At 35.5% G+C, this 26342-nt stretch overlaps 1 protein-coding gene across 3 annotated transcripts in view; it reads left to right on the top strand.

Moving 5' to 3' along the window:
* The first annotated feature begins 2458 nt into the window (after nt 1-2458).
* The window catches only part of PITX2 (paired like homeodomain 2), a 28927-nt gene continuing 5043 nt past the window's right edge, over nt 2459-26342 (top strand). The window contains exons 1-3 of one of the 3 annotated variants that reach the window (XM_063458359.1): nt 2459-2475; nt 10142-10382; nt 14634-14703. In XM_063458359.1, the coding sequence (XP_063314429.1) occupies nt 14655-14703 (49 nt within the window). In that variant the 5' untranslated portion in view covers nt 2459-2475; nt 10142-10382; nt 14634-14654. Of the gene's footprint in view, nt 2476-10109; nt 10383-14633; nt 14704-23830; nt 24607-26342 lie in introns of those variants that run through there. The other 2 variants (XM_063458358.1, XM_063458357.1) reach the window with 2 other exon arrangements.

The raw sequence follows: 26342 nt of genomic DNA, 5'->3' as shown, positions 1-26342 counted from the left end.
AAAATTCTTTAAGTCAGCTATGCTTTCAGTTTGGTCAGCCCAGCCTTAAATGTTAAATTCACTTTGAATTCTCACTTTTGTGAATAACCCTAATAACACTCTCTGCAGAGAATAGAAGAGAATTTTTCTGAATAGACTACTTGTAAGCATTGGCAGCAGGTACTGGAAAGGAGTTCTGCATGGACTCTGTTACTCAATTACCATTATTTCTATAGCACCAACATATTCTGAAGCCCCATACAATCAGAAAAAAGGTAAACATGTAATTCTACCAAAATATGTATGACATACGGTATCAGTAGATGAAGATGGCCCTGCCCAAACAAGCTTCCAATGTAAATTTTCTCTTCACGCTTTTCTGAAAATGACCACAGGTTAGTGGTCCCTGACGAAGGTGCAGTTTTATGCACCGAAACGCGCGTCGGGTCCTTTTGTATTCGCCTTATGGAGCACTTTAAACACTAATACACTCACTGGGTGTTTAGCACCTTTTTCTTTTAGATTTGTTTGTGGTGGCTGACTGGAGCTGAGGGATTGATCTAGTAGAGATGAGGTATTAGCATAGAGCACCCATGAAGGTGTTTCTTAGAAGACACGGGGACTGGTAGCAAGGACATCTAACATCTACGAGTTTTGGCTGCTCTGCATGGATGTTTGCCCCCCTCCTTCCTTCCCCCTGCCTCTATGAGTCTCTCATTATCAGCTGTTAAAGGGGGAAGGATACCTGCATTACTTAAGTGGTTTTAGTAGATATGAGTGATTACAAAACTCATTCAACTTGCACCTGAAATACTATTCACAGGTACTTTATTTTAGAATATCTCCTAGATTCAGGCTACACCCTCTTTGCCCTCCTGTCTCCTGTGTTTATTGTTGTTCTATGATACAACTACTTGGTTCACTGTTTAGTGAACTTCCTTTGACCAACTTATCCTGTCATCTGGTCTCAGCAGCAATTATATGGCTTGGTTTAGCCATATTACTTACAGCTGCATTCTGAGACTAATAGACAAGGATAGGATCTGATGTTGTTATATACATAACAACTATTTTTGTTCCCCAGCTTTATTTCAATTTGTATGTTATTTTTTTCTGTTTTACCTAATATAGTGTTTATCTACTGGATACATTTTGTACAAGTATAGCTGGGAGGATTTGGTTTACTGCCTCACAAGGCTCATCTTTAAGCAAGTTATTTAAGCTGTAAATACTTCATTCTCCCTCCCCTTTTATATACCAGCATTGAGTCCCCCCTTGTGTGGGGTGTATTCACTCTTTGTCTGTATGTATCTGTTTTATACAGTTGCTGTGTAGCTGTGGATTGGGGAGCTTAAACAATCCAGGCACCTCACTACATTTATGGCATGTTGGTTGGATCCAAGTGTTCACATCTACATGTTTTTATGTAGAAAAAGCTATCCCATCCACTGTATGCAATATGTACACTTAGTTACTCCCCACAAGCCCATTGTGTCCCACTATTCTAAAAGGAAAGAGTGTAGAACATGTAATAATGGAGACAGGCTATCATTACTGTGCTCTTCAAGTCCAACAAAATACTGAAACGTTAATTAATTATGAAAAATAATATTTTCTAATGTTCGGTTTCCTGTCAATACCTACATACTATCCATTATCCCACACAGCAATAGTGTCTTAATGATATCACCTGTCTGTCTTCTTTGGAGACTTAGGGTACCCCTGCTCCCTTCTCCCTTCTCCAACGTCTGGCTTCATCACGTTGTGTGAGGAAGTAAATAGCTCATTGTATTAACTCTTTGAAACCCAACCTTCCATTAACCCTTTGAAAACCACTGGACAAGCTGTACAAAGCTGTAAAACCTATAAAGAGTTAAGTGCAGTAGCTCAGGAGAGGACAAACACTAAGCCCATGATGGTGCCAGTTTTACACAGTTATGATGTCTGATCGAAACCTATTCTTTTCATCTACCGCTGATTTATTTCACTGACTAAAACTAAAAAGTCAAGAGTTGAAGGTGAAAGCGCTTTTTGATATAATGCACAGCAGATGAAGTCAATCGATTGACAGACTCATGGCCAAGCGAGTTGTTTTTTTAGCACAGAAACTGGTGTGATGTCTGTAGGAGGAAAAGAAGAAAATGAGTTTGCAGAATAATCTTAAAAATAAAAAGTTAAACAGGAGGAAAGGTCTCGGAGTAGTTGTGGATTGGGGTAATTAAGGAATTTGGGATGATCCAATCGGGTCACCCTCTCAGATCAGATCAGAGAGTCCCATCAGAAATGCTTTCAAGTGCCCTTTCTCGTCGCTAAAGATGACAACAGCTAATCGATGTGTTTGAAATAAGAGGAGTATGCTGACTAAACCCTGAGGCTTCACATTTCACTTGCCCATCTTCACACTTTTTCCTGAACCTCTAGATTCCAAAAGAGAAGTCTGGAGAAGGACACACTTGTTCTGTGTTGAGGTGACTTGCATTCCCCTCTCCATCCCAGGTGAGTGCAGTGACTGTGAGCGAGGCTGCTGTATGTAAGTGAGGTGTGAATTTAACTTGGCAACACCTATGGACCACTTTATTGTCCCTATCCTATTAGGAGGTGGCAGGACAAATTAGAAAGAATAGATTGTCTTCTAATTAACCAAATAGATTGATATAATTCAGAAAGGACACATAATAGTTTGAATTATCACTCACCTGTCCTGTTCTTCTTCTTTATAAATATATGTTTGTGTCTGCGTGTAAATATAGTCTAAAATGCTACAATTATACATTTGTACAAGTATACATACTATACATATATAAACCAGAGATAGAGAGAGAGAGAGAGTGTGTGTGTGTATTATATATTATATATTATATATTATATATTATATATTATAGAAACGTATTATCATATATAAATTTCAACATTGTATATTGCTGTTAATGTTTAATTTGTTGCATTATATAGTGTATATTTTACCCATTTACAATTATTGCAATTTATGAATTTTGGGATTCAGGATAAAAATAGGCAATTATTTTATCCCATGTCACAGGTTGTATAATACTCTACCGGTGGTTAGAGTCTTCCCTTCGATCCTGTGAACGCTGGCTGCTCAGGGGTTAATGTATTTATTTACCCCAGGCTGAAGACACTCACACACTTGTTCCACAGAACGTTCTATTTCTATTTCACAATTATAATAAAGATAGATTCATCTCCAGCTGTCCTCTGACAGCAAAAGGTCTATAAAGTGAGATAGAATGATATATTAAAGAACAATTAAATATTACTCCAAGTCGGGTGCTTTTGGGTTATATTAGGCAGAGTGCAGCACAAAAGGCAGATAATTTTAATTTATATGCAGATCCATTAAGCTTTTAAAATGTTTTCTTTTTTTCTGAGTGTGATTGTATTTTGGGGATTGCATGGATGGATAACCACGAATGAGCAAATTATTACTACAGGGATGACAATTTCGAACAGCCACCGAATCAATACTGTTTGGAGTTGTTAAACAGATAGCGATTTGTTATTTACATATACCTGCTTGTTGTCAAGTATCTAGTTAGGAAAATGCCTGCTTGGGTACAGATCATAATCCACCATTGATTAATTAAAGTGGAAGTAGTTTCCCCAAAGCACTCACCAAAGATCAAATCTCAGCCTAGAAATGATCGCTGGAAATGCACATTCAGACCTCTGTAGGTAATACTGGATGTGATTCTCTTACACATGGAGATTGTATTTAAAAAATAAAAAAAATAAAAAAACAACTTCCATTTTAATTGTGGGTCTGACAGCTATTACTGCAGATTCTTAAATAGAATCACTTAGAACGATCGAGTAAAAAGAAATGTGTCTGTCAATGTATTTTCTATAGATTAACAAATTTATGGATATTTATATTTATTTAATAAATTTTTATAAAACAGGTATAGTTGTTTAATATATTTGACATATGTGTCACCCTACATATATATGAAAACCGAAAGATGGACAGATCAGACAAACAAACAGATAGGAGACAGACAGACAGATAGATGGATAGATAGATAGATAGATAGATAGATAGATAGATAGATAGATAGACAGACAGATAGATAGATTGATTGATTTGCTTATATTTCTATGTGTGTTGTAGTAAAGGGGTATTTCCTGTGTTTTATTATAATTAGAGCCCTTGTAATGTATGATTAAATGATATCATAATATTCTTTCTGATCTCTGTTTCCAGCCCATTGTCTGTGACAGCCTGTGTTCCCCTATTGTGCAGGCCTTGGCTGATCTTACATTGTCCATACTAGAAAAGTGAAGCTGCATGGTCTGTGTGCAGGATCATTATATAGTTGGTGTCTTTGTATATTGGCACAGAAATCACTTCAATCCCTGTCTGGTCTCCTGTGTAGTTTGCACAGACCCAAAGCAGCATGTCTAATGCTCAATTCCTTGGTGGTTCGGGGACATTAATTAGTTGTTTAATGGGAGTATGACTAAAAATGTAAAAGAAGGATTAGGAGCGTGAAACGTATGTCCAGCTTGTTCCTCACACTCCAGGAAGGGGTGGAAATCAGGCTGAATCTTCCCTTTCTTTCTAGGCCATTTCCATTGCTGCCAGCTGCTTACATCAGCTGCATGTTGTAGTGGGAGCACACTGTTAAATTCAGTATTACTGATCAGTACATAGAGAACTCCATACCTCGCACAATAGCTCTCTGACACTGAACATTATAAGTGTACTGTCATGGTGAGCTTACCCAATATCTAATGATCAGCACTGCTCTATACTGCTTAACTAACAATTACACTGACTGCTAGCTTTAACCCCTTAAGGACACATGACATGTGTGACATGTCATAATTCCCTTTTATTCAGGAAGTTTGGTCCTTAAGGGGTTAAACAAGCCTGCATACCCCATCCAATATGTATGTATACTGACCAGTGCCCACCACTGTCCATCTCCACCAACTAGTGCCCGCCATGCCTCATCCAATATGTATTTCCACTGACCAGTGCCCACCACTGCCCAACATCTACACCAACTAGTGCCCGCCATACCTTATCCAATATGTATGTATACTGACCAGTGCCCACCACTGTCCAACACCTCCACCAACTACTGCCCGCCATACCTCATCCAATATGTATTTCCACTGACCAGTGCCCACCACTGCCCAACATCTACTCCAACTAGTGCCCACCATACCTTATCCAATATGTATGTATACTGACCAGTGCCCACCACTGCCCAACATCTTCACCAACTAGTGCCCACCATACCTCATCCAATATGTATCTATGCTGACCAGTGTCCACCACTGTCCATCTCCACCAACTAGTTCCCTCCATCCCTCACCCAACATCTATTTATACTAACTAGTGTCCAAAATACCTCATCCAATATCTATTTTCATTGGCTAGTGCCCTCCATACTTCACCCAATATCAATTCACATTGACTAGTGCCATCCATTCCTTAAGTAATGTATACTTTGGATACTTTTGTTTGCAATCTCTCCAGCACTGATTGGATAGTATCACTAGTGTCCTCCAGGCCTTAAACGACTTGCAATGACTGTGACTTGTATTCCTGTACTGTGTTCCATGTTAATATGGACTAATAGAACTGACCAGTGTTTATAATATATTCTAGTTTTAATGAAACACCCACTAATTACTGAAAGATAATTTTTGTTATTATTAGTATTGTTATTATTAGCACCTATATATTGATAATAATAACAACTTGGTATTTCATTAAAACTGAAATAATTTATAAATACTGGTCAGTTCTTTTAGTCCACTTTGGCTGAGGAATGGACCTCAGAATAGGGATAAAGGCCACAGTCAGTAGGAATATTATTTTCTATCTGTATTATTATGATTATTATTATTCATACTACACTGGCCCTTTAGACCTCTTATTTATTTATTTATTTATTACTGGTATTTATAAAGCACCAACAGATTCCGCAGCGCTGTACAATTAGTGGAAAACGTACAATATACCACCTCTTGTAAATAACATTATTTTGTCCGCCAATCGCTTGCCATTATATGTCCCCACTTTATATATGTTGGTGCTATATTATATATATATATTTTATAAAACTAATCATAATTTACACTATGGCATGGTGTCCGTATATAGCAATATAGTTGGTGTTAGGAAAACACAAACTCTTAAAAACACACATTTTTTAACATGATGTATTACATGCACAGCTTTATATCTATTATTCTCCATTGATGTGGGGGGTTTTCATTTTTACCCTAATCCCCCTAATCCTTGACAATAATTCATTAACATGTAACTATTCCCTGACATTAACTCTAATACTCAACCCAAACACCTTTCTATATAGGTATGCCCATTCTGCTGCCAACCTACAGAATGTGCCAGTTTGCTTTAAATACCCTACTCTCTGCCCCCTAAACAATGAATTGGAGAAATGTGCCAAGTTTCCAATTTTAAATTATCAATAGAACTTTAGCTAAATTGAATGTACATCATTTGCTAATTATGCCTGATTTTAGCAAATACCATTTTAAATTGACCAACTCACAATGATTCACTTTTTGGTGTGCAATCTGTCAGACTACCCAGATATGTACTACAATATCTAAACAATAGCCTACCCCTTTCACTCTGTTTGGGGCTTATTTGTCTACTCTTAGAGCCTCCCTAAGTTAAAATGGTAATCCAGAAGAAGGTTTAGGTCCTTTTGTCTGGGGTAGCTGTATCTCCCCTGCAGAGCAGACTTGCTTTAATTTTAGTTCTGGACTTTCTTCATAGATGGATCAGTCTGATGTGGAACTATTAAGGGTTTTTTCTCTAACAGTACAAGTAAGCCAAAGACATTCATGAGACTTCCTAAAAGGGCATTTGTACCATGTTAATATTGGGTCTGTTCTCAGGATGTGTCTCTCATAATCTCTACTCACTGATCAATAAACCTTAGCCAGTTTGGGTTGGCACAAAAAGTCAAATAACCCTATATATTAAGAGCTCATCTCATTTAGCAAGAAGAAAACACAGCAACAGCATCTCCAGCAGCAAGACAAGGAATACAAAATATCATTCACAGAGCAGCCACCCCCACAAGGTCATCTGCATTTCCATTCAGTTTTACATCTGGAAAGATAAAAAAGGAAATGAATTATGCAATATAGATCATTTCAAGAATACTGTGACTTTAAAATCAGCTTTTATCTAAAGATGAAATATTTTATGTTTGTTTCAGAAATGTGTTTGCTTAATGCTTCCAAAGTGCAATATCCCTGTGTATGTTGAATACATAATTGGTGTAAGTGTATTTTGTGGGGTACTTATGCCAGCCTGTATTTGGGACCTTTGCAGGGCTCCTAATAGTGTCCCAAACCCATAACTGTAGCACCTGCTAAGTATTCTGACATGGAGTACTTACCTGGAGGTCTACAGTGCCCTATTCTGGGTTTTCAATACATTGAACAGACAATATCAACAGATATAGAATTCCACTATGATAGTATATTTACTGCTGTTTCCCAAAGTAATATTCATTTACCCCAAACATTCAAGGTTTAATAATATCCTCAGTTGATAGGAAATGTGAAATCCTGTAATCTATGCCTGATAAGATTACATGAGGAATGGGTTGAGAATTATTGATGTATATCTACTTAACACATTCCCCCAGTGTGAGCAGACAAGGAGCCCACTGTTAGAATGGACATATCTGCCTCTATGACTTGACAAGCAGTGACCAGGACCTCTAGGCTAAATTGTTGATTAATTAATGTTGATATTAGACCTGCATCAATGTATGCAAACATATACTGCCAGTATACACAACCAGTATATATGTATACACAGATAGCATAGACAGACTCAGAAACTTGTTGATCATTATACATAGCTGCAGTCTGATATTAGGTCATCTTCAGAAATAAATACAAACTGATATTTCCATCCACATGGCAATGACAGTGATGACTCTATGGGAAAAGAGAGGAAGAAAACAAGAAGAAAAAAAGATTGAAATTAAGAAAGAGAGAAGGGGGGAGAGAGATAGCAGATTTTGTTTGTCTTGTCTGTGTGTGTCTGTGTTTCTGTCTTTCTGTCTATCTGTGTCGGTCTGCTGCTACTGAGACATTCCTGAGATAGCTTTAGCTGCAGATCAATCAGATATCCATACTGCAACTGCCTTAGTACAGGAGTCTACTATATGTACATACAAAGCTGGGTGTAATGTACAGCATTTTCTATTAAAACTGCAATACTTGTTTTTATATTATAACAGTAATAATGAATGATTCTTTTTACACAAGCCGTGTGATGTCCTGAGGAACCATTGCAATTTCCTATTCGTATCAATGCAAAAAAATGTATATGTATTAAAATAAACTAACGATGTGTAATCCCTATACCACATATCGATAGATCGACATGCCATGTATTAAAAGCATTACACGAACACGCGAACGATATCATTTTAAGAACTTTTATAGGAGAATTACTTTCTATGTCACTAAGTATGCTGTAAATTAAAATGAAATACTACACTATCACCTAAGGGTCCCATTAAAAAACATTTAGCTCTTTACATAAGACAAAACACATATTAATATATGTATATATGTATGTATATCTATACATACAGACACGCTGGCATTTAAACAGTTAAGGAAGAAGGACATAAGTATTTAAAATTTTTGAATAATTTTGAAATTATTTAAAATGATATGTATATAAAAGCCTAAAGTTTATATATTTACTTTTATTAATTAAATATTTGCAAATGTGTGTGTGTGATTGTGTAAATTTGTGTGTCTGAAAGTTTCCAAAATTATGTATTAATGTATATATCACTTGGATATAATTTTAAATAATTTTCAGATTACTCGTTGAACGTTGTAACTGGACATTTACATTCCCAATACTGGGATACAATGTTATCCAGTCTGTAACTACCTGTAACATATATTTAAGGAATTGTAAATTAAAGAAACAATATCGAACTGTATGTACTGAACTGACTGAAGTCATTTAACTCTTTGTTTGCTGGATAAACCCCTTAATGAGGTACACCAATAATTTGGATCTTGTGCTCTTTTACATTATAAATAAATGTGGGCTAAAAGGAAATGTTTCATTTCTCCATACTGAAAAAGGACCCTCAGGGAGACTTTACCCCATTCATTCATACCGTCTGTCTGCAACACATTTCAACCTACCCTTGTAAAGAGACTAATCATTGACCTCAGGTGAACCTGTTGGCTGTATTTACAGTAAAGGAAATTCTACACTTAGACTGGCTTTGGGGCTTGTTCTTTACCATTATATGTGTAGTGTATGTGGGTGTGAAACAGGCCAAGACTGACACACACAGAGTCCTACTAACATGACCCCAAACCTCACAGAGGGTCAAGTTCACTACTGAGTGCTCTTCATTAGTCATGGTTACATAGGAAATACTACACCTATATGGTGATTATCTCACCTGGGCGTGATGGATGGATGGATGGATGGATAGATAGATAGATAGATAGATAAGAGAGAGCAAATTAGAATAACACTATACACTATACACACTATTAAACTCCACTATACTACCAAGCTGCAGTTAGCTCGGCTTTTTGGTCTAACTTTTTGATGTTTTTGATGCATAATTTACTGCTTAGTGGGCAGACCGTATGTTTAATCACTACACAATATTTCTAATAACTGATATGTACAATTATAACTGTGTGTTAGGGTCAGTCTCTATACTGAGAGAGACACAGCAGCTACATGCTGTTTTATTATTATGGTTAATTAGTCTTCCACTGTTGCTCCAAGCAAGCCATCACTCCTCCCCTGAACAGACTGTACATTGATGGTCTCATTAGATATTACAGGAGGCCTGCATCCTTTTCATTATGTTGCTAATCCCATATCACATCTTGCCTTATTAACATTGTCTGTGTTTTTTACTTTCCCATTCTCTCTCCCCCTCTCCTTAATCTGACTTTATCGCGATGTATATCCATTTTCTCTGTCTGTGTCCTGACCCTGTGATCACTTTCTTTCTCTCTCTCTTTCTCTGTCTATCCCTCCCTCTGTTTCTGTGTGTCCCCTGACCCTCTCCTCCCCTCCTGCTCTCTGCTGACTGAGTTTGGTGGAATCTCTGCTGACGTCACACCATTCCCCCTGCAGAAAGAGAGAGGCAGACGCAGCCAGGGAGAGAGACCCATGTACAGACCCCTCACACCTCACTGCCTGCTCGGGGACCCCCACACAGGAGCTTTGGACCTTGCTTTTTGGCTTGTTTACCTGTGGATTCTCATGTTCTGATGCGCGCTTGTTTCTGGGGCCACATCCAGCTTTGCATCCAGGATTTCTCCTCTGGAAGGAAGCAACAGCAGAGCCCATCTGCCATCCCAGTGGGTAATAACTGGTAAGTCCAAGCCCTGCTACCCCCCATCTCCCAGGTGTGTGATCGGGCAAGGCTAAGGAGCTGCTCCACCTGTGCCTTCATCTTACATGATTTCTTATGGCCATATTTACTTTCACTTCGTACTGTCCCTCCTGTGTGCCATTAAACTCAGTGCAGTATCACATGGATGGGCAGCCTGGGGCATATATAGTAACTTCACACCATGACCACTGATAACTGCCACACACAAACCTTCCATACACACAGAATATAGCAGGATTCTGAATAAAGCACAGGTCGAGTTACCACTATAGGTGGCTTATCTGTAGGCCATTGCTTTCAGAAGATAGGCCTCCTTATATGTAAATATCTATAAACCTACACACACACAGAGGCTGTATAATTATACATACATGAATGTTTATTTGTGTATTAATATATTATTATTATAATAATATATAATTTTTTTTAAATATACAAAAAAAAAATCACAAGTGATAGTTCAAAATATAATGCAATATCTTAATTCAACCATATGGCAAATGTAACTATTGGACTGCTGTATATCTCTACATACTATTGTTATTATTATTATTATTATTATTATTATTATTATTATTATTACTATTATTACTATTTGCATCTTCCTCGTTTTGTTTTGTTTTTTAACTTTTTGTTATTGCTGGCAATATTCTTCTAAACGAGTTTTTGCTCCCTTTTTTTTATTTTTTATTTTTGCATCTATTGCTTTACTAAGAAATGAGTATAAAATAAATATTAGGAGGAATTAGTGCTTATTGTATTTTATGTTGTTTCTTTTTATGTAAGACCTGCAGAGTGTGCTACGTAGTGGCTATTAGCTCAGATGTGTTAGGATGTCAGGCAAGTTTGGTAACAGAGACAAATTCAATCCAGATGGTTTCAGATCTGAAGAGAATTTCACACGATATTGATATGTGTGAAATATTGCTAAATGTGCCCCAGACATAAAATTACATATCACTATTTTTTAATGTCGCTGCCCCCTTGGCTCATAAGTGGAGATCTTAAACCATAATGTAAGTGGCTGTATTAGTTATTTCAAATACTCCAAAGACCATAGACAGAAAATGTAAGTTCAGACAGTGAGAGATACAGGATGAACTTCTTTGATTTCAAGCAACATAGCAGCAGGAACTGAAACAGCAATTTCTGTAATTATGGCACAAACATGAACGCTTCCCTTTAACTCTGTAAGCAGAAAGAAAGGGCTAGTAGCAGACTCTGCTGACAAGCTGGTGGGTCCAATATTTTCCAGAAGTGTTTATACCAGAGTGCCATTGTACTGTAAATAGGGCAGGAGGTCTTGTTACTGTGATTGGGTATAACTGCAGTCTAGTCTAACATCTTGTGAAAGAGAAATTCTCACACGTTTAAACGTGACATACTAGACTTCATGGGCTAAAAACAAGTGAGTTTACTATGTAGCCATAAAATTTGGAAAGGGGTAGCATGTCTCAAAATCTGATACTTTCAAAAGCATTAAAAAATAAGATGTTACAAACTACTGTAGCTCAAAGCACAAATATAATACTTTGTAATTTTGTTTTACCATGTTGATCAATATATCATGTTGTATATATATGATATATCAATATATATATATTTAAAAAATATATATTTTTGTATATTTATCAACATGCTAAAACAAAATTATTTATTGTCATAAATATATACATATCTATCTATTTAAGTCTAGAAGTCCAGATGTCAAAATAATATAATTATGTTAAAGTATGCAGTGATACTTTTTTATTGGTAAATATATATATTCTTTCTTTGTTTATATATATATATACACACAAAGAAAATGTATGTTTATAGATTTATTTTTCCATATGTGCGTTTTGTAAATTAAATACCTAAAAATATGTTAACGTTGAGAGATACTCTGCTATTTTTTTATTATTTTGTTGTGTGTTTGTTTGTTTGTTTGTTTGTTTGTTTGTTTTTCCAAAGGATATTTATTATATTTGTTTTTTTTATATACGTACATGCTAATGATTTCATTGCAGGCTACAAATTAGCTTCCATAAGGGAATATATGTACAATCATCCATACATTTTTGAAATTATATTATTATATCATTTAAATTGACTTAGAGTTTTTTATTGTTGTGTGCTTTGCATTCATTAATCTTACATTTTCTACTGAAGGAACTGTAACAGTATTAAAAAAAAAACTAAAATCATAAATACAAATTTAAAAAAACGTGATTATCTAATAATTAAAATAAATTGAGATGTAAAAAGCGAAAAGCAATATATGCCTATAGTGAGGATTCTTTATAGTGTTATCATTGTAATAATTGGACCATGGGTCTGGGTCAGAAAACAGCATCAATTCAGACGTCAACTAATCATTCACCCAGTGCAGACATTAAAAGAAAAAGATTAGCAGATGATGACATGCAAATTTCTACTGAAATTATCATAAGTAAACATTCCAATCCTGGACTAATAAAATCCCATCTGTGTTACTTCATATCGAGTTAGTAGAGAGCTGTGATAATGAATTTTGTAATATCTCACGAACAGACATCTCAATCAGACACTAATCCTATGATTTTACTGCAGAATCACTCAGATCTGGGGCAGCCAAACGTCTGCTCCCTGGCACAGACCTAGAGAAAAAAAAGATTTAAAAAAAAAAAAAAAGAAAAAAGAAATAAACAAAACAAAGTTTAAAAAACATTATATACAGGATGAGTGCTGGGTTGAGGTGGAAATGAAAACGTCCTGGAATTGTTATTACCCAAGGGAATGAACTACACACCAGTGGACCATACACTTGGTTTAGTCACTTAAAGTTGTCACATCACAATTACTAGACTGCACAATTATTGGCTTCATCTTAATTAAGCTAAATCGAGAGCACAGTAAACAGCCAGAGGAAGCTGGGATCTCTCCTCGATTTATTTATAATCAGTGCTACTGCAGGGCCATGCATTTTAAGACAAGGCTGAATCTTTTCACTAAAAAGGCTGTTGTGATGAATGATGTCAAAACAAATTCAGGCTACATTGTTTGACTTTATCAAAAAGTGGAGTTTGTATTTCTAATTTGTTTTGATTTGCCCTGAATTTTGCAAATCGGTTCTCATCTCAGCACAACTCATATTTAGTTATAAAACTGTTTGTCTGTGTCTGTATGTTTTGCATGCGTTGTGTATGTGAGTGTTTATCTGTGATTGTGCCTGTGAGTGTTCTGTGTTTCTGTGCTGTTATGTGTGTTTGTCTGAGTGTGTGTGTGTGTGTGTGTGTGTGTGTGTGTGTGTGTGTGTGTGTGTGTGTGTGTGTGTGTGTGTGTGTGTGTGTGTGTGTGTATTTTCCCATTACTGCTTGACTAATGATAGATTTTGGGAGCTGTAATTTCCATGCTCAGACAATGATTAGCGTGGAGTTTCAATCACCTTTTACAGGCCGATATCTCGAAGAGGTGAAACCTCATTAATTAAAATCTAATTTAACAAATGACTTAATGAGTAGTAAAATTTATAGCACTTTCTATAATTAGCTGATGTTTTCCTAGAAGGAAATTACATTAATTAATGATGAGCTGCGCTCAGGAAAAATACATAGAGTTGCAGAAAAAAATGTGTATAATAGCAGAATGATAATCACGATTACTGTCTTTTTAACTGGAGTTTTTTTGATCAGCAAACTGCCTGACAACGAAGTAATGAATTAATCACTAGCACTATATATATAGATCGAATGATAAGTAATATTGTAATTTTTATTATATGATATGTAATATAATATGTTTATCGTTTTACTGATTATATTAGATAGATAGATAGATAGATAGATAGATAGATAGATAGATAGATACTGAGATATAGGTATAGGTTTATAAATATATATATAATTTATTTTCTCATAACTTTTTTATTGATCACTTGCTTAAGGATATAGTGTATAGTATAACTTGCTTAAGGATATAGTGTATAGTGTAATGTAAGCCTAAAAAATATATTTTTTAATTTTATATTTATTGTAAACTGACAATAATTCATATGCATTCCTATTATACTATACTTGAACTGATGAGTCAATATGAGTCAAACTATGTAGACTCGTTGACTATTATCATTTTTTTATATTTTGTTACCGGGAAAGATACATGCGTGATCTTTATTTGATGTGAGTGGATGTTTATGTCTCTGCTTTGTATATTACAACATTCTATTCGTTCGGAATTCTCAATGTTCTTGTTTGTTCCTTATTGCAGATAACTGGAATACAGAGCGGTATGGAGACTAACTGTCGCAAGCTGGTGGCAGCCTCCTGTGTTCAATTAGGTAAGCACAGTTCCCCATTCTATTGATATTAAGGGTTTGACTCATGGGACTGGGATCTGGTGAATCAGAGTTTCTGTCCCTGGGAACCTGGACAGTCAGCGTTGTGTAAACCCTTCTGTGCTGCATGGAGCCTTTATTTCACCCTTTCTAAGGATTTGCACTGTCGAATCATTTCGCTGAATATTAATAACTAGAAAACATATATATCGTAAAAAATTTGTAGGGGGTTTAATATTTCATTTTTTTGTTTATATTTTTGTAATACAGTAGTCATGCAATAAATACAATTTTAGGAACAAATAAAATTCTATAATTTCTTTAAAATATGTAACCCTAAAAGGATTTGGGCATATCCAATTAACATTTGGGGAATGCTATTCACTAAACAGCGATGATCAAAATGTAGGCTAAACTAGCTAATTGCAGAGACCAGATCTTAATTCAGAGCAGATAGAGATCTTTTCCCAACTCTGTTATTATAGTCTTAATAGTTTAAGGTAATTGCTCATAGCTCGCTGTTTACTGAACAGAGACCATTAATGTAAGCCTCATATCCAACTATCCTATTTGGATGTGTATTGAAGAGGTTCTCAAATGGAACGTCATATTACTATAGGCTGCAACAACTAAAGATGGTCTTTCTGGTGGGGGCCCAGGGTAGGACGAAGAGGAGACTATATGGCAACTACTAAGTTTTTTTTCTTTATTTATTTGTGATGAGTCCCACTAAATGTAGGCCATAATAATAATAATAATACACATCTTTTATTGTCTCAAATAGTTTTTTTTTTTTAAACCAACTGGACTAATTTAACATTCAGTTCTCAGATGACCATAACTCAATCTTTATTGAATAAACACTAAGACAGAGACGGACTAGGAGGAAAACCTATAGGAAAATAATATCACAGCTGTCAGTTTTAAAATGTTGATACATTTGTCAGAAGAATTACACACTGAAGAGGGCCTGCACTCTTACCTGATTTTTTTTTAAATTTATTTTAATATATTTTTACTGTTATTATTTTTACTTTTCTATAGTTTTTTTTTTTCCAATAATAACTTGATGATTATTTTATTTATTTTTTTATTTATTTTATTTTTATTTTTGTATTCAAAGAGAGGATTTTGATCATTTTATATGTCTGGTGAATAGGGAAAAAGTAAAACATTAGGTTTAGGCCAGCAACACTGTTTGAGCTTCAAGCAGAAAGTCCTCAGACATGGTCATCGAGCGCCCTCTGCTGCCAGACAAATGCAATAACTCGTTATAAACTTGTCGAATTTTGCAGCTAAAATATATCCTGCATTGTGTTCTACAGGTTGCCCGCTGTGGCCCATTTCTCTTTTGTACATTTCACCAAGGTTGCCGTTGCTGAATTAATTAATGGTCTATCCTGACAGCAGAATAATCCTGAACAAAATCTTCCCTCTGCCATTTGAGCTAGTCTCGATGACTGCTTTAAGCCCACTTTCTTTGCAGGATTTTCTATAGAACTGATCAATATGTCTGTTAGCTTGTGACAAGGCTGATGTCACAGTAAAGGGGTGACGAAACCTGCTTCATTCTCAGTGCAGGATCCTATTTATTGGTAATTTACTGATATCATTATCAGGTGAGTTACTGATATCATCGGCTAGTCTGTTCCAGTTAATGTCTGATAAACTAAAGAGCCCATTATAGAAATAAACCATCTGATCACTGTGTAAAGTCATATTTCCATAAACAGTGAGACTCCCAGACTAAAAGGTTAACAGATTTAAAGCATTGGATATTGTATTTTTTTTTTTACACATATATGTGTGCATAGTATATTATATATTTAAACGTATATATGTTATGCTATTGGGCCATATCTTTATTACATTATGTTTTATTTTATTCATAGAACTAAACCCTGCAATGTTTTATGTGTTGTTGTTTTTTTCCTTTGCCTGTTTATATTTCATCTTGTTATTTACACCTAATTAAACATGGCTGCATTTTGTTATTAGTCTTTGTTATAAAAAAACAAACAACAACAAAAAACGGTCCTATAATTCCTAAACATTGGGGAAAGGGGTCACATCTATAGTCTACACTAGTGAACAGTAACCCCAGCAGCCAACATGATTGCCAACTACAATTCCAATGATGCTCACATAACTGGAGATGTAGATAAGAAATTCTAGGTTCCCTGATGAGCCATTTACTTATCTGTCATCCATGTAACCCTTTCATTGCCGTGCCTCCATGCACTCTAACTGATACAAAGGTCTTTTCACATTGTCCAATATTTCCATAGACAGGTGGTCTTAATCAAAGTGCATTGCTATACAGAGATGCCATGACTGCACTTTCAATAAATTTATGGGAGCCCAGCAGGAAAGTCTTATCAGGCTAATATTGTTGAACGTGAGATTGCATTAGGCTACATGACATGCTGGGTTTGGTTTTTCCATATGGGGAAACGAATGATGATTTTCTGAGCTATACATTACTGGGAAGGATTATTGTAATTCATGTAAAATTTCCTGTGCTTTAAAAGAGTTAAGTTGTCTAGATTTTGTAATAAATGGAAAGATATACATAAATTACCCAGCATTTATAAAACCAAATTCTACATTTTAAAAAAAATGTCGTTTGGGAAACGTCAAATTTTGTTTTGTGAAAATATGCAGATATCATTATTATTATTATTATTATTATTATTATTATTATTATTATTATTATTATTATTATATTATTCTTTAATGCACATGTTAAGAGCGTGCATGGATTAATAATGTATGTCGCTGGTTTAAATGATCTTAAATCTATTAAATTCTATGATTTAAATAAGCTATTATTTTATTTATATAATCATACCCTAACCCTCATTCCACTTAATCCTGTCTGACAAAGCAATTTATTACATCTTCATCACCCAATACGTCTATTCACTAAACAGTGAACTGAGTGAAATTGGCAATTGATTCTATTTTAGAAAAAATAATTTAGTTAGAAAGCAAATATCGCATTTATTTGAGTTGATTTTTTTTCTAACTCCGCTGCAAAAAAAAAAAACGAAAAATATATAAACAAAGAAACAAAACTGTCGATTTGTTACAACACATTGTTTGAAAAGAGAAGAGTGACTTATTGAGAGATAGTTTACTATTTACCATTCGTTCTGTAGGTCCACAATAATTTGAAAATAAAAATCGCATATTTTTAGGCTTACAATACATTATTTGTATATTTTTTTAAAAAAATGAATAAAGTATAATGTTATAGCTTAAGAAAGTCTCTCGATCAAAGAAGTTATGAGCTAAGGAATAATGTGTGTTTGTGTGTGTGTGTGTGTGTGTGTTTGTTTGTGTGTGTGCATGTTTTATAAATTTCTTTCCTGCATTTATATATTACAAAGTAATAGTGTTGTATGGAAAATGCTCGTTTTGTATTTGCGTTTATATATGTAGTTCTAAACCATAAATTATCATTTTTCTTTGTGAAGTTTCGCAATGATTTAAAAAAAATAAATAAAATACAAATAGAAAATAAATTAATAAAATCGTTCTGATTAGAATGAACGCCATAATGTATCAGCACAGCCCTGTCTGTAAGTTTCTTATGAAAGCTATGTTTTGTTAGGGTATTTTTTTTCCTGGCTTCTTCATAATATATGCAAGAGTTGCTGAAATATCTCGGGGGAGCATGAAATGTGTAAGTAAAGCGTTTTTTCGTGAGCAGGAATATACTAATGGAACAATCTGATGTCTACTTAATCCTATGTAGAAAGCATTGTCTTATGCCTAATATTGACTGAATTGTAATTAATGGCTCTCCATCTAGGAGAATAGCCAGTAATAATATGTGGAAGTCAGAGAGACAGACTTCAAATACAAGAGAGACAGCAGAATAGTCTCCATCAGATTACATCTATCTATTATGGGAATACGACTCCCATCACCAGGAAGCAACTGATGCTGATGAACAGCAGCACAAACTACACACCTTGTCACAACACACAATGTGTCTACAAACTCTGCTAGCTAAAAGATCTGTCTGCTCTAATCCCATACAAGTAGCCAAACCAGCTTTAGTGTTAAAGGGGGCTTAAAAATCAGAAAATATATTATCACATATTTTTGTCGCCTTCTGGTTTATTTAAATATATCCCCATAACTCCATAGCAAATATTCAATTATACAGAGCAATGAGAGATATGGCAGATAGCCCAAAAGGGCTGCACCTGTATTTACTTTGTGGGACTCCTTATAGAACACAGAGAATTTAGCTGTACCTGTACACAAAGGCCACACACTTTGTAGGTGTGTGTGTGTGTACCCTGAGCTGAACTGGGGGAAGGGGGGGTGCAGAGCAGGGTTCAATGTATTGTTTTATTATTAGTCAGTGTAGGGTTATAGTCATTATAATATTAACTGTTATTTTTGTTATAATTATAATTGTGTTTGGGAGGACAGTTGCAAAAAAGAATTTCTTGTAAGAAGCACAATTATTGTTAAGAAAATCGATCATGGTGGAGAGATGCCCTGTGTTTTATTAAGTTGTTTATTTATGTCTTTATTTTTTGACATGCTCTGAATATGGCGTGCACAGCAAGCACACAAAGAAGACAATGAACGATATGGGGTAATGAAAAAAAAAAAAAAAGAAGGGAAAATCGCAGCATTGTGTTAGCTTTAAGAAAGCGTTTGCAGAATATTTTATTTAACAAAATATTACGGGAAAAAAGTGCACAAAAGCAATGTTTATTTTAGATTACACTAAAAATGATAAATAATGGCATTAACGTTATTACATTCTTTCAAAGCACATTTTATATATTTTAGGATAGATAGATAGATAGATAGATAGATAGATAGATAGATAGATAGATAGACAGACAGACAGACAGACAGACAGGTGGAATGTATTGTTTGTTTCAATTACAATACTTTCAGAAACATATTTTTTTTTCATTCATTTGTTACGATTTCTGGCTCAACAAACAGAGTTGTTTCAAATATCCAGGTATATTTGTGTAAATCCGTATGTGTGGTTGTGATTACTGTGTGTATGTTGACTAAATGTATGTGTATATATTCCTCGAGGTTTATGTGGGAAAGTCTCTTTGTGTGTATGTGTTAGTTTTTCTATATTATCTATGTCGGTGTTTTTCTATTTTTGTGTATATGTAGGTGTGGGCCTGTGTTCGAGTGTACTTAGGTAGCTGTAGGTATGCTGACCGAATATACTACAATGCCAGCAAAGTTAATACCTTTCAAAAGTGTTTTGTATAATATTAATACGGTTCTATACTATGATTAACACATTGTGTATGAATTTTCTGTAGCTGGTATTTTCTTGTTCATAAAATATTTTAGCAGAAAGGATACATTGAGAGTATGTCTTGGAGTAATTAGTTGCTTCACGAATCTAATACTATTTCATTGTATCTCTGAACCTGTAAAATCACGTAGTAAATCATTATATGGAGAAATCCCATCTTACCTTTTACATTCATTGCAACATTTATTGGCATTTAAAAACCTACCCATTCATGTTTATGAAGTCATTTTTTGTATTTAAATGTATTACTCAATATATAAAATTAATGAGTATCAATACATACACATTTAAATATACATATATAATTGCTGCAATATACAACCACTTTTTCCTACGAATAAAATACATTGTCATTACAGTATTGACTGCTGGTCCCATTACAATAAACCGAATAGTCATTAATTGTGAGTGAGCTGGGGCTTTGCTCCACTGACAGGCAGGCTGGGATGTCACCCATGTGACAATAGAAGGTTGTTATTTTTTTCTTTTTCATGGTTAATGTCTATTCCTATTCCATGTGTAAGTCTAATGCAGATGCATGCAGTAAATCATACATGTAACATGTCACATCTCAAATAGGCTCAACATAAGAGTGCTTCCCTGTGAGTATAACTGGATACATTAATAGCAAACATCTATTGTCTGTACCAGCTATCTGTTTAGTGTGTGTGTGTGTGTGTGTGTGTGTGTGTGTGTGTGTGTGTGTGTGTGTGTGTGTGTGTGTGTGTGTGTGAAAAGGAGGAGAGGCACAGAGAGATACACGAGAAAGAGAAGGAGAGGTATTAAGAGGAAAGAAAGGGAAAGTAATGAAGTGAAAATAGTGAAAAATAGAGTGAGGTGGAAAAAAGAAAATAAGACTATTTTAACACTGATTCCAGAGTGATTCCGCAATATGTATGTGTTTATATCTAGTTATATGTATATGAGAATGTAAACATACACAAAACAGACTTTTATATGTGGCATTTAGATTACAACCCTGTGACTTGACTTACAGACATTCGGCTGCCATAATGAAGGTACCCTGTATTCGGTGTTTGAATGCTGGAGTAAGTGATATCTCACACAGAGTGCTAGTGATACAGTGATTCTAATGGTATGTTTCTAGTGATACAGTGATTCTGATGGTATGTTTCCAGCGATACAGTGATTCTAATGGTATGTTTCTAGTGATACAGTGATTCTGATGGTATGTTTCTAGAGATACAGTGATTCTGATGGTATGTTTCTAGAGATACAGTGATTCTGATGGTATGTTTCTAGAGATACAGTGATTCTCATAGTATGTTTCTAGAGAAAGATACCGGGATTGTGATGATATGTTTCTAGAGCTACCGTGATTCTGGTGATATGTTTCTAGAGTCTAGAGATACAGTGATTCTGATGGTATGTTTCTAGAGATACAGTGATTCTCGTAGTATGTTTCTAGAGATACAGTGATTCTGATGGTATGTTTCTAGAGATACAGTTGCTAGCAGACATGTAGCTGACCCAGCATGTGATGTGCTTGACTCTTACGGCCCAAGTGTGTGTGCTGTTATTGCAGACAGGTTGAGATTGTGTCACTCATCCTGAATGGTATGTTAGCTTCACCCATCATATCAATGCCTATCATGTATTATTAACTGTAAACTATAATATACAATCATTGGAGATATTTCCATTAAACGAAGAGTCGTTGTGATGTTTAAACCGAATTGCTAAATTCCAACTAAAATTTTCGAATGCAAATATATATGCGTATTATTAATTTACTCTTAATTTATTAAAAATATTGTTTGAACATTCATATTTAAATCATTAATGAGTGTACTATGATTGCATGAAATAAGGTGATGACTCAATTGGCCCCGCAGCTGTAGTTGAGCTAAGCTGAGGATAATAGGTTGAGTGTGATAGGAGTTTTAATCCGACGAAAGCCATAGGGCTAGCACATCCCCATCCCTTCAATCTGGCCAGATCATTTTAACATTCGATTCAGCACAGATATCCTTTATCCTATACACCTAGGCTAATGCTCTTAAAATAGGAGTGTCAGATTTCCCATTTAATATCCTTAATTCCCCCCCCCCCCCCCCTTATTTTCTGATCATACCGCTGTCCGAGGAGCAGATACAGTTAATGAACAAATAGATTTTTACCTTTGATCCAGATTCATATTGACACAGTTATAGGTCGTCAAATGCTGTGCAAAAAGAAAGAAGGCGTAAAATGGTGGAAATATTTACTTTACGCCATATAGTTTATGATCTGGTGGGAATTAGAGGCAATTCAATAAGAAAACGGCTAGGGCCAGTCTAAACCCCTATTTAAAAGACTTAAGCAAATTAGAGTCTTATCAGATTAAAAAGCACTACAAATGTAAGAGCATTGTCTCTATCGAAACGCTGTGGGGTCTGAGGAAAAGATTCTGTGCCAGATTTCAGGGATAACAACGTACCCATCTAAACATCAGATAATGAACTGAATCCAAATTAATTGAAGGTAATTCTATTTATAAATCTGGAGCTGCAAAATCATTCACTGCACAGCAAAAAAATACAAAGATATATATATAGAGAGAGAGAGAGAGAGAGAGAGAGAGAGAGAGAGAGAGAGAGAGAGAGAGAGAGAGAGAGAGAAAGAGATAGAAAGAGATAGGTAGATAGGTAGATAAATAGACAGACAGACAGATATTACCTGTTTTTGCAGTAGCATTATAATTTTACTGTTTGCCATTGTCAGATTACTTAGTATAATATTTTTAGGTTTTTGTTTTTTTTTTGGGCGGGGCGGGGGGGGACACAGTAAATGACAAATATATTGCGAATTACATTTTTATGTTTTATGGGACTGTCAGAATTAATTGTTTGCCTCGCATGATGTACATACAAGGGATATAACGTATAGAAAAATATATGTTGTATATAAAAGGTGGAGAATTCTTCAGCTGGGTTGTACGCACAAAATTGTCACAATCTATAAAAACTTGGAAGGCTGCCCCTGTCTTGACATGGATGTCTAAATACACAAACTTAATGTGAAAAAGGTCAGATACCGAGCTATCAGGAGAGAAAATGTTCTTCTGATTTCGATGAATTCTTAACCTGTTTAATGTCTGTGTTTATGGGACCTTAAACCTGTCACACGGTCATAAATGTTAGGAAACATCCATAGGCATGCTAGAGTATTAGTGTTTGCCTTAATATAGAAATATAAAATTGTTATAGGAGGTCTAAAAGGTTACAAATAAAATAATCTTATACTAGTATAAATGTCATACAGCAACACAGTATAGTTTTTAAATCAATTTTGAAAGCATTAGTTATAACAAAGAAAATCACAGTATAACAGATTATAATTTATTAGAGGCACAATATTCGATGCTTTCTAAACCTTTCCTTAAAAAAAATATATATATATATATATGTAAACTAAAATTCAATGTACTAATAAAAAATGTCATAAAGTCTAATAAACAAACAATAGTAAAAAATATTATCTTCGTTCGTCTTTATTAATTTATCGGAGTTCTCTGGCCATAACCCCTCTCGAGTCTCCCGTTGGATGAGAGTATTTTTTTGATAGATATTGCATGGAGAGGACATACTTCAGGACTTGCCCCTACAACTGCCCATTGGAAGCTATAATTACTGCGGCTCCGCCCCCCTTCGTCTCGTCACAGAGTAGCGGCCAGAGGCAGCCTGTGATTGGTCGGAACGCTCGCTGGCTGGGCGTTCTGCAGAGGGGCGGCGGAGAAGGAGCGCCCTAGGGTGACGTCACTATGCTAGAGAGGACAACTCTCTGGTTTTTAAGATGTTAGTCAAACAGGGAAGCGGCTGAGCCCATCGCTGAATCTCCACTGTGACTTGTGAAAGTCCAGTCCTGTGTTGCTAGACTTAGTGAATGGGAGCATTAGCTTTATTTTATTTTTTTTATTTGATAAATCCTGTGTGTGAGCCAAGGAGGAAGTGTCAGGCAACTGGATACTGACAAGTCTCAGCCTTCTCCCTGATGCCTACCCCCAGGTCCACCATGCATTTCCTGCTAGCTCAGTAGAGGGATCATTCTGCATTCTGCATCATTCTTGATAAAGAGAGACCACTGCCTGTAACAGAGAGGAGGTATTAGACAGTCCTAGCAGTATAAAGACTTCAGTGGACTAAACAGGACTTACATGTAAGGCTCCTTAAGCCTGCACTTAACAAGTGACTTGCTGACACTATTTCCCCCTAGCCTCATTACTCTTGTAGCATGTTGGACACACAGTGGAATTGAATTGCTTTGCAAGCTACAGAGGACTTCTCCCCTATCCGGCCTTGCTTTGTAATCTCAGCACGTTTTGCATCTCCCTTGGATAATTCTTGTTGGAAGTCTGCTCTGCTATACACCATCATCGATGAACTATATGAAAGACCCTTTGCATTTGGATCATTTGACCGGGAGTAAACGGGTTACGGCTCCTTCCCACCATCATCACCACCATCACACTCACCAGTCGGTGGCTCTTGTTTCAATGGCATCTACCTTGGGGCAGCAGCGCTCAGGGGAGTGTAAGCAGAGACTGGAGGTTCATACTATCTCAGACACCTCCAGCCCTGAGGCCACAGGTAAGAGAGATGGCCCTAAGCAAGACCTCACTCACAACTGTCAGAGCCACCTATACGGTGTCTATATTACTGTCAGATGGAGGAGGCAGCCTGCATTATCCTCTGAGAGAAATCTGCACTACACTGTCAGAGCAGCTTGCATTACACACTCTGCAGCCTGCATGAGACACTGTGTGCAGCCTGCATTACACTTTGTCTGCAACATGCATTAAACCCTGTCTGTAGCATGCATGATACACTCTGCAGCCTGCATTATCTACTGTGCGCAGCCTGCCCTGCATGGCACACTGTGAGTAGCCTGCATTATACAGTTTAAATGTCCCTGCATAGGGAAGCTTTCCTGAAATATATTATTAAACTTGCATCTCACCTTGTGCACCTTATACAAACTTACCAGTGAACAAATGAAAACAGCACAAATGAATGTGACTTATTTGTATTATATGGAAGGCCGAATGCAAATATTAGTAACTGTGTGCTTTTATTTTTAAACTGCGTGCATAATCAGTTATAGTGCTGTGTTTTTATAATCTGCAATCATAATGTCATTCTGAACTACACTAGATAAATACACTACGCATATCATGGATCACAAACAAAAATAAATAATAAAAAATGCTTTACTTTTACAACCTTAAACATATCTCGCTATTAATTCGTCTATGTCCAATCAGCAATAAGATTACACAGTTCCACATGTATAACAAGTGTCAGAGAAGTGTTATGGTTCAACCTTTATTCGATTACCTTAAGTCAATGTGTCACCATCTTTATCTTAATTTACTTCTGCATGAAATATCGTAAATAATAATAATACTAATAATAATAAAAATGGGATGTAACATTTTACAGGTTAGAGAATCCGCCCTTCGCTTTCTACAATTAGTTTCTTGTATTCATTGAAGCTGAACCTGTGCTCTGATAGGATTTAATAGGTAGCTTTGCTACGTGTAATTTGTCATATATAATGAGCCAATTATTATTTTTACTCATCATGAAAGCAGACTCATCTGGAATACCGCTGGCCATCTTGTAAGAAGAATCCTATTCACTAAACAGTCAGTTTTTGGTAACTTGACAAAATATTTGCAAAACTAAGGCCAAATTGAATGTAACATTTTAGACCAGGTGCAGATCAGATTAAATATCCCAAATTCATCTTGGATTAACTTGAATTCCAACTTTTGTGGATAACCATTTAAGCAGCGAAATCTAGTAAACTAAAAATTAAATTGCAGAATATAGAGAAACGGTGTTTAGTAAATAGCACTCTCCCCACAAAAAAAACGCCAACTCCGTAGTGTAAGATGTTTTTTGTTTGTTTTTTATTTATTTTTTTTATTTTCAAATGATCACAAACTAAAAAAATATAATTCTCATGGATCTACTTTAACCAAAAGAGCTACCTCTGATAATTTTACAACCAGCATGAGTGCCAAAAGTAGTCGCATAAAATCTATAAAAATTAATTTAAAAGAACAGCTAAAAAGCAGTTTATAAGAACAGTGTTAGATTTTTTTCTACTGAGCAATTATATAGTAAATGTTGCAAGTCCTTTGTCATCTCCCCACAAATGGCTGTTTAGTAGATAAACCCCAGCGTTTTGGAGCTGGGCTGTGGATAATTAGCCGAAATAAATTAAGAAGGATTAGTTATCTACAATAAACACATCAAAATGGCTGTAGCAAAATGAAAGCAGGAGAACCGACTTGTAAATCGGTTTATATTACTCCGTG

The sequence above is a fragment of the Pelobates fuscus genome, chromosome 6 (assembly GCF_036172605.1).
Source record: "Pelobates fuscus isolate aPelFus1 chromosome 6, aPelFus1.pri, whole genome shotgun sequence".
In the NCBI taxonomy this organism is placed as follows: domain Eukaryota; kingdom Metazoa; phylum Chordata; class Amphibia; order Anura; family Pelobatidae; genus Pelobates; species Pelobates fuscus.
This window is presented reverse-complemented; position numbering and strand designations above follow the sequence as displayed.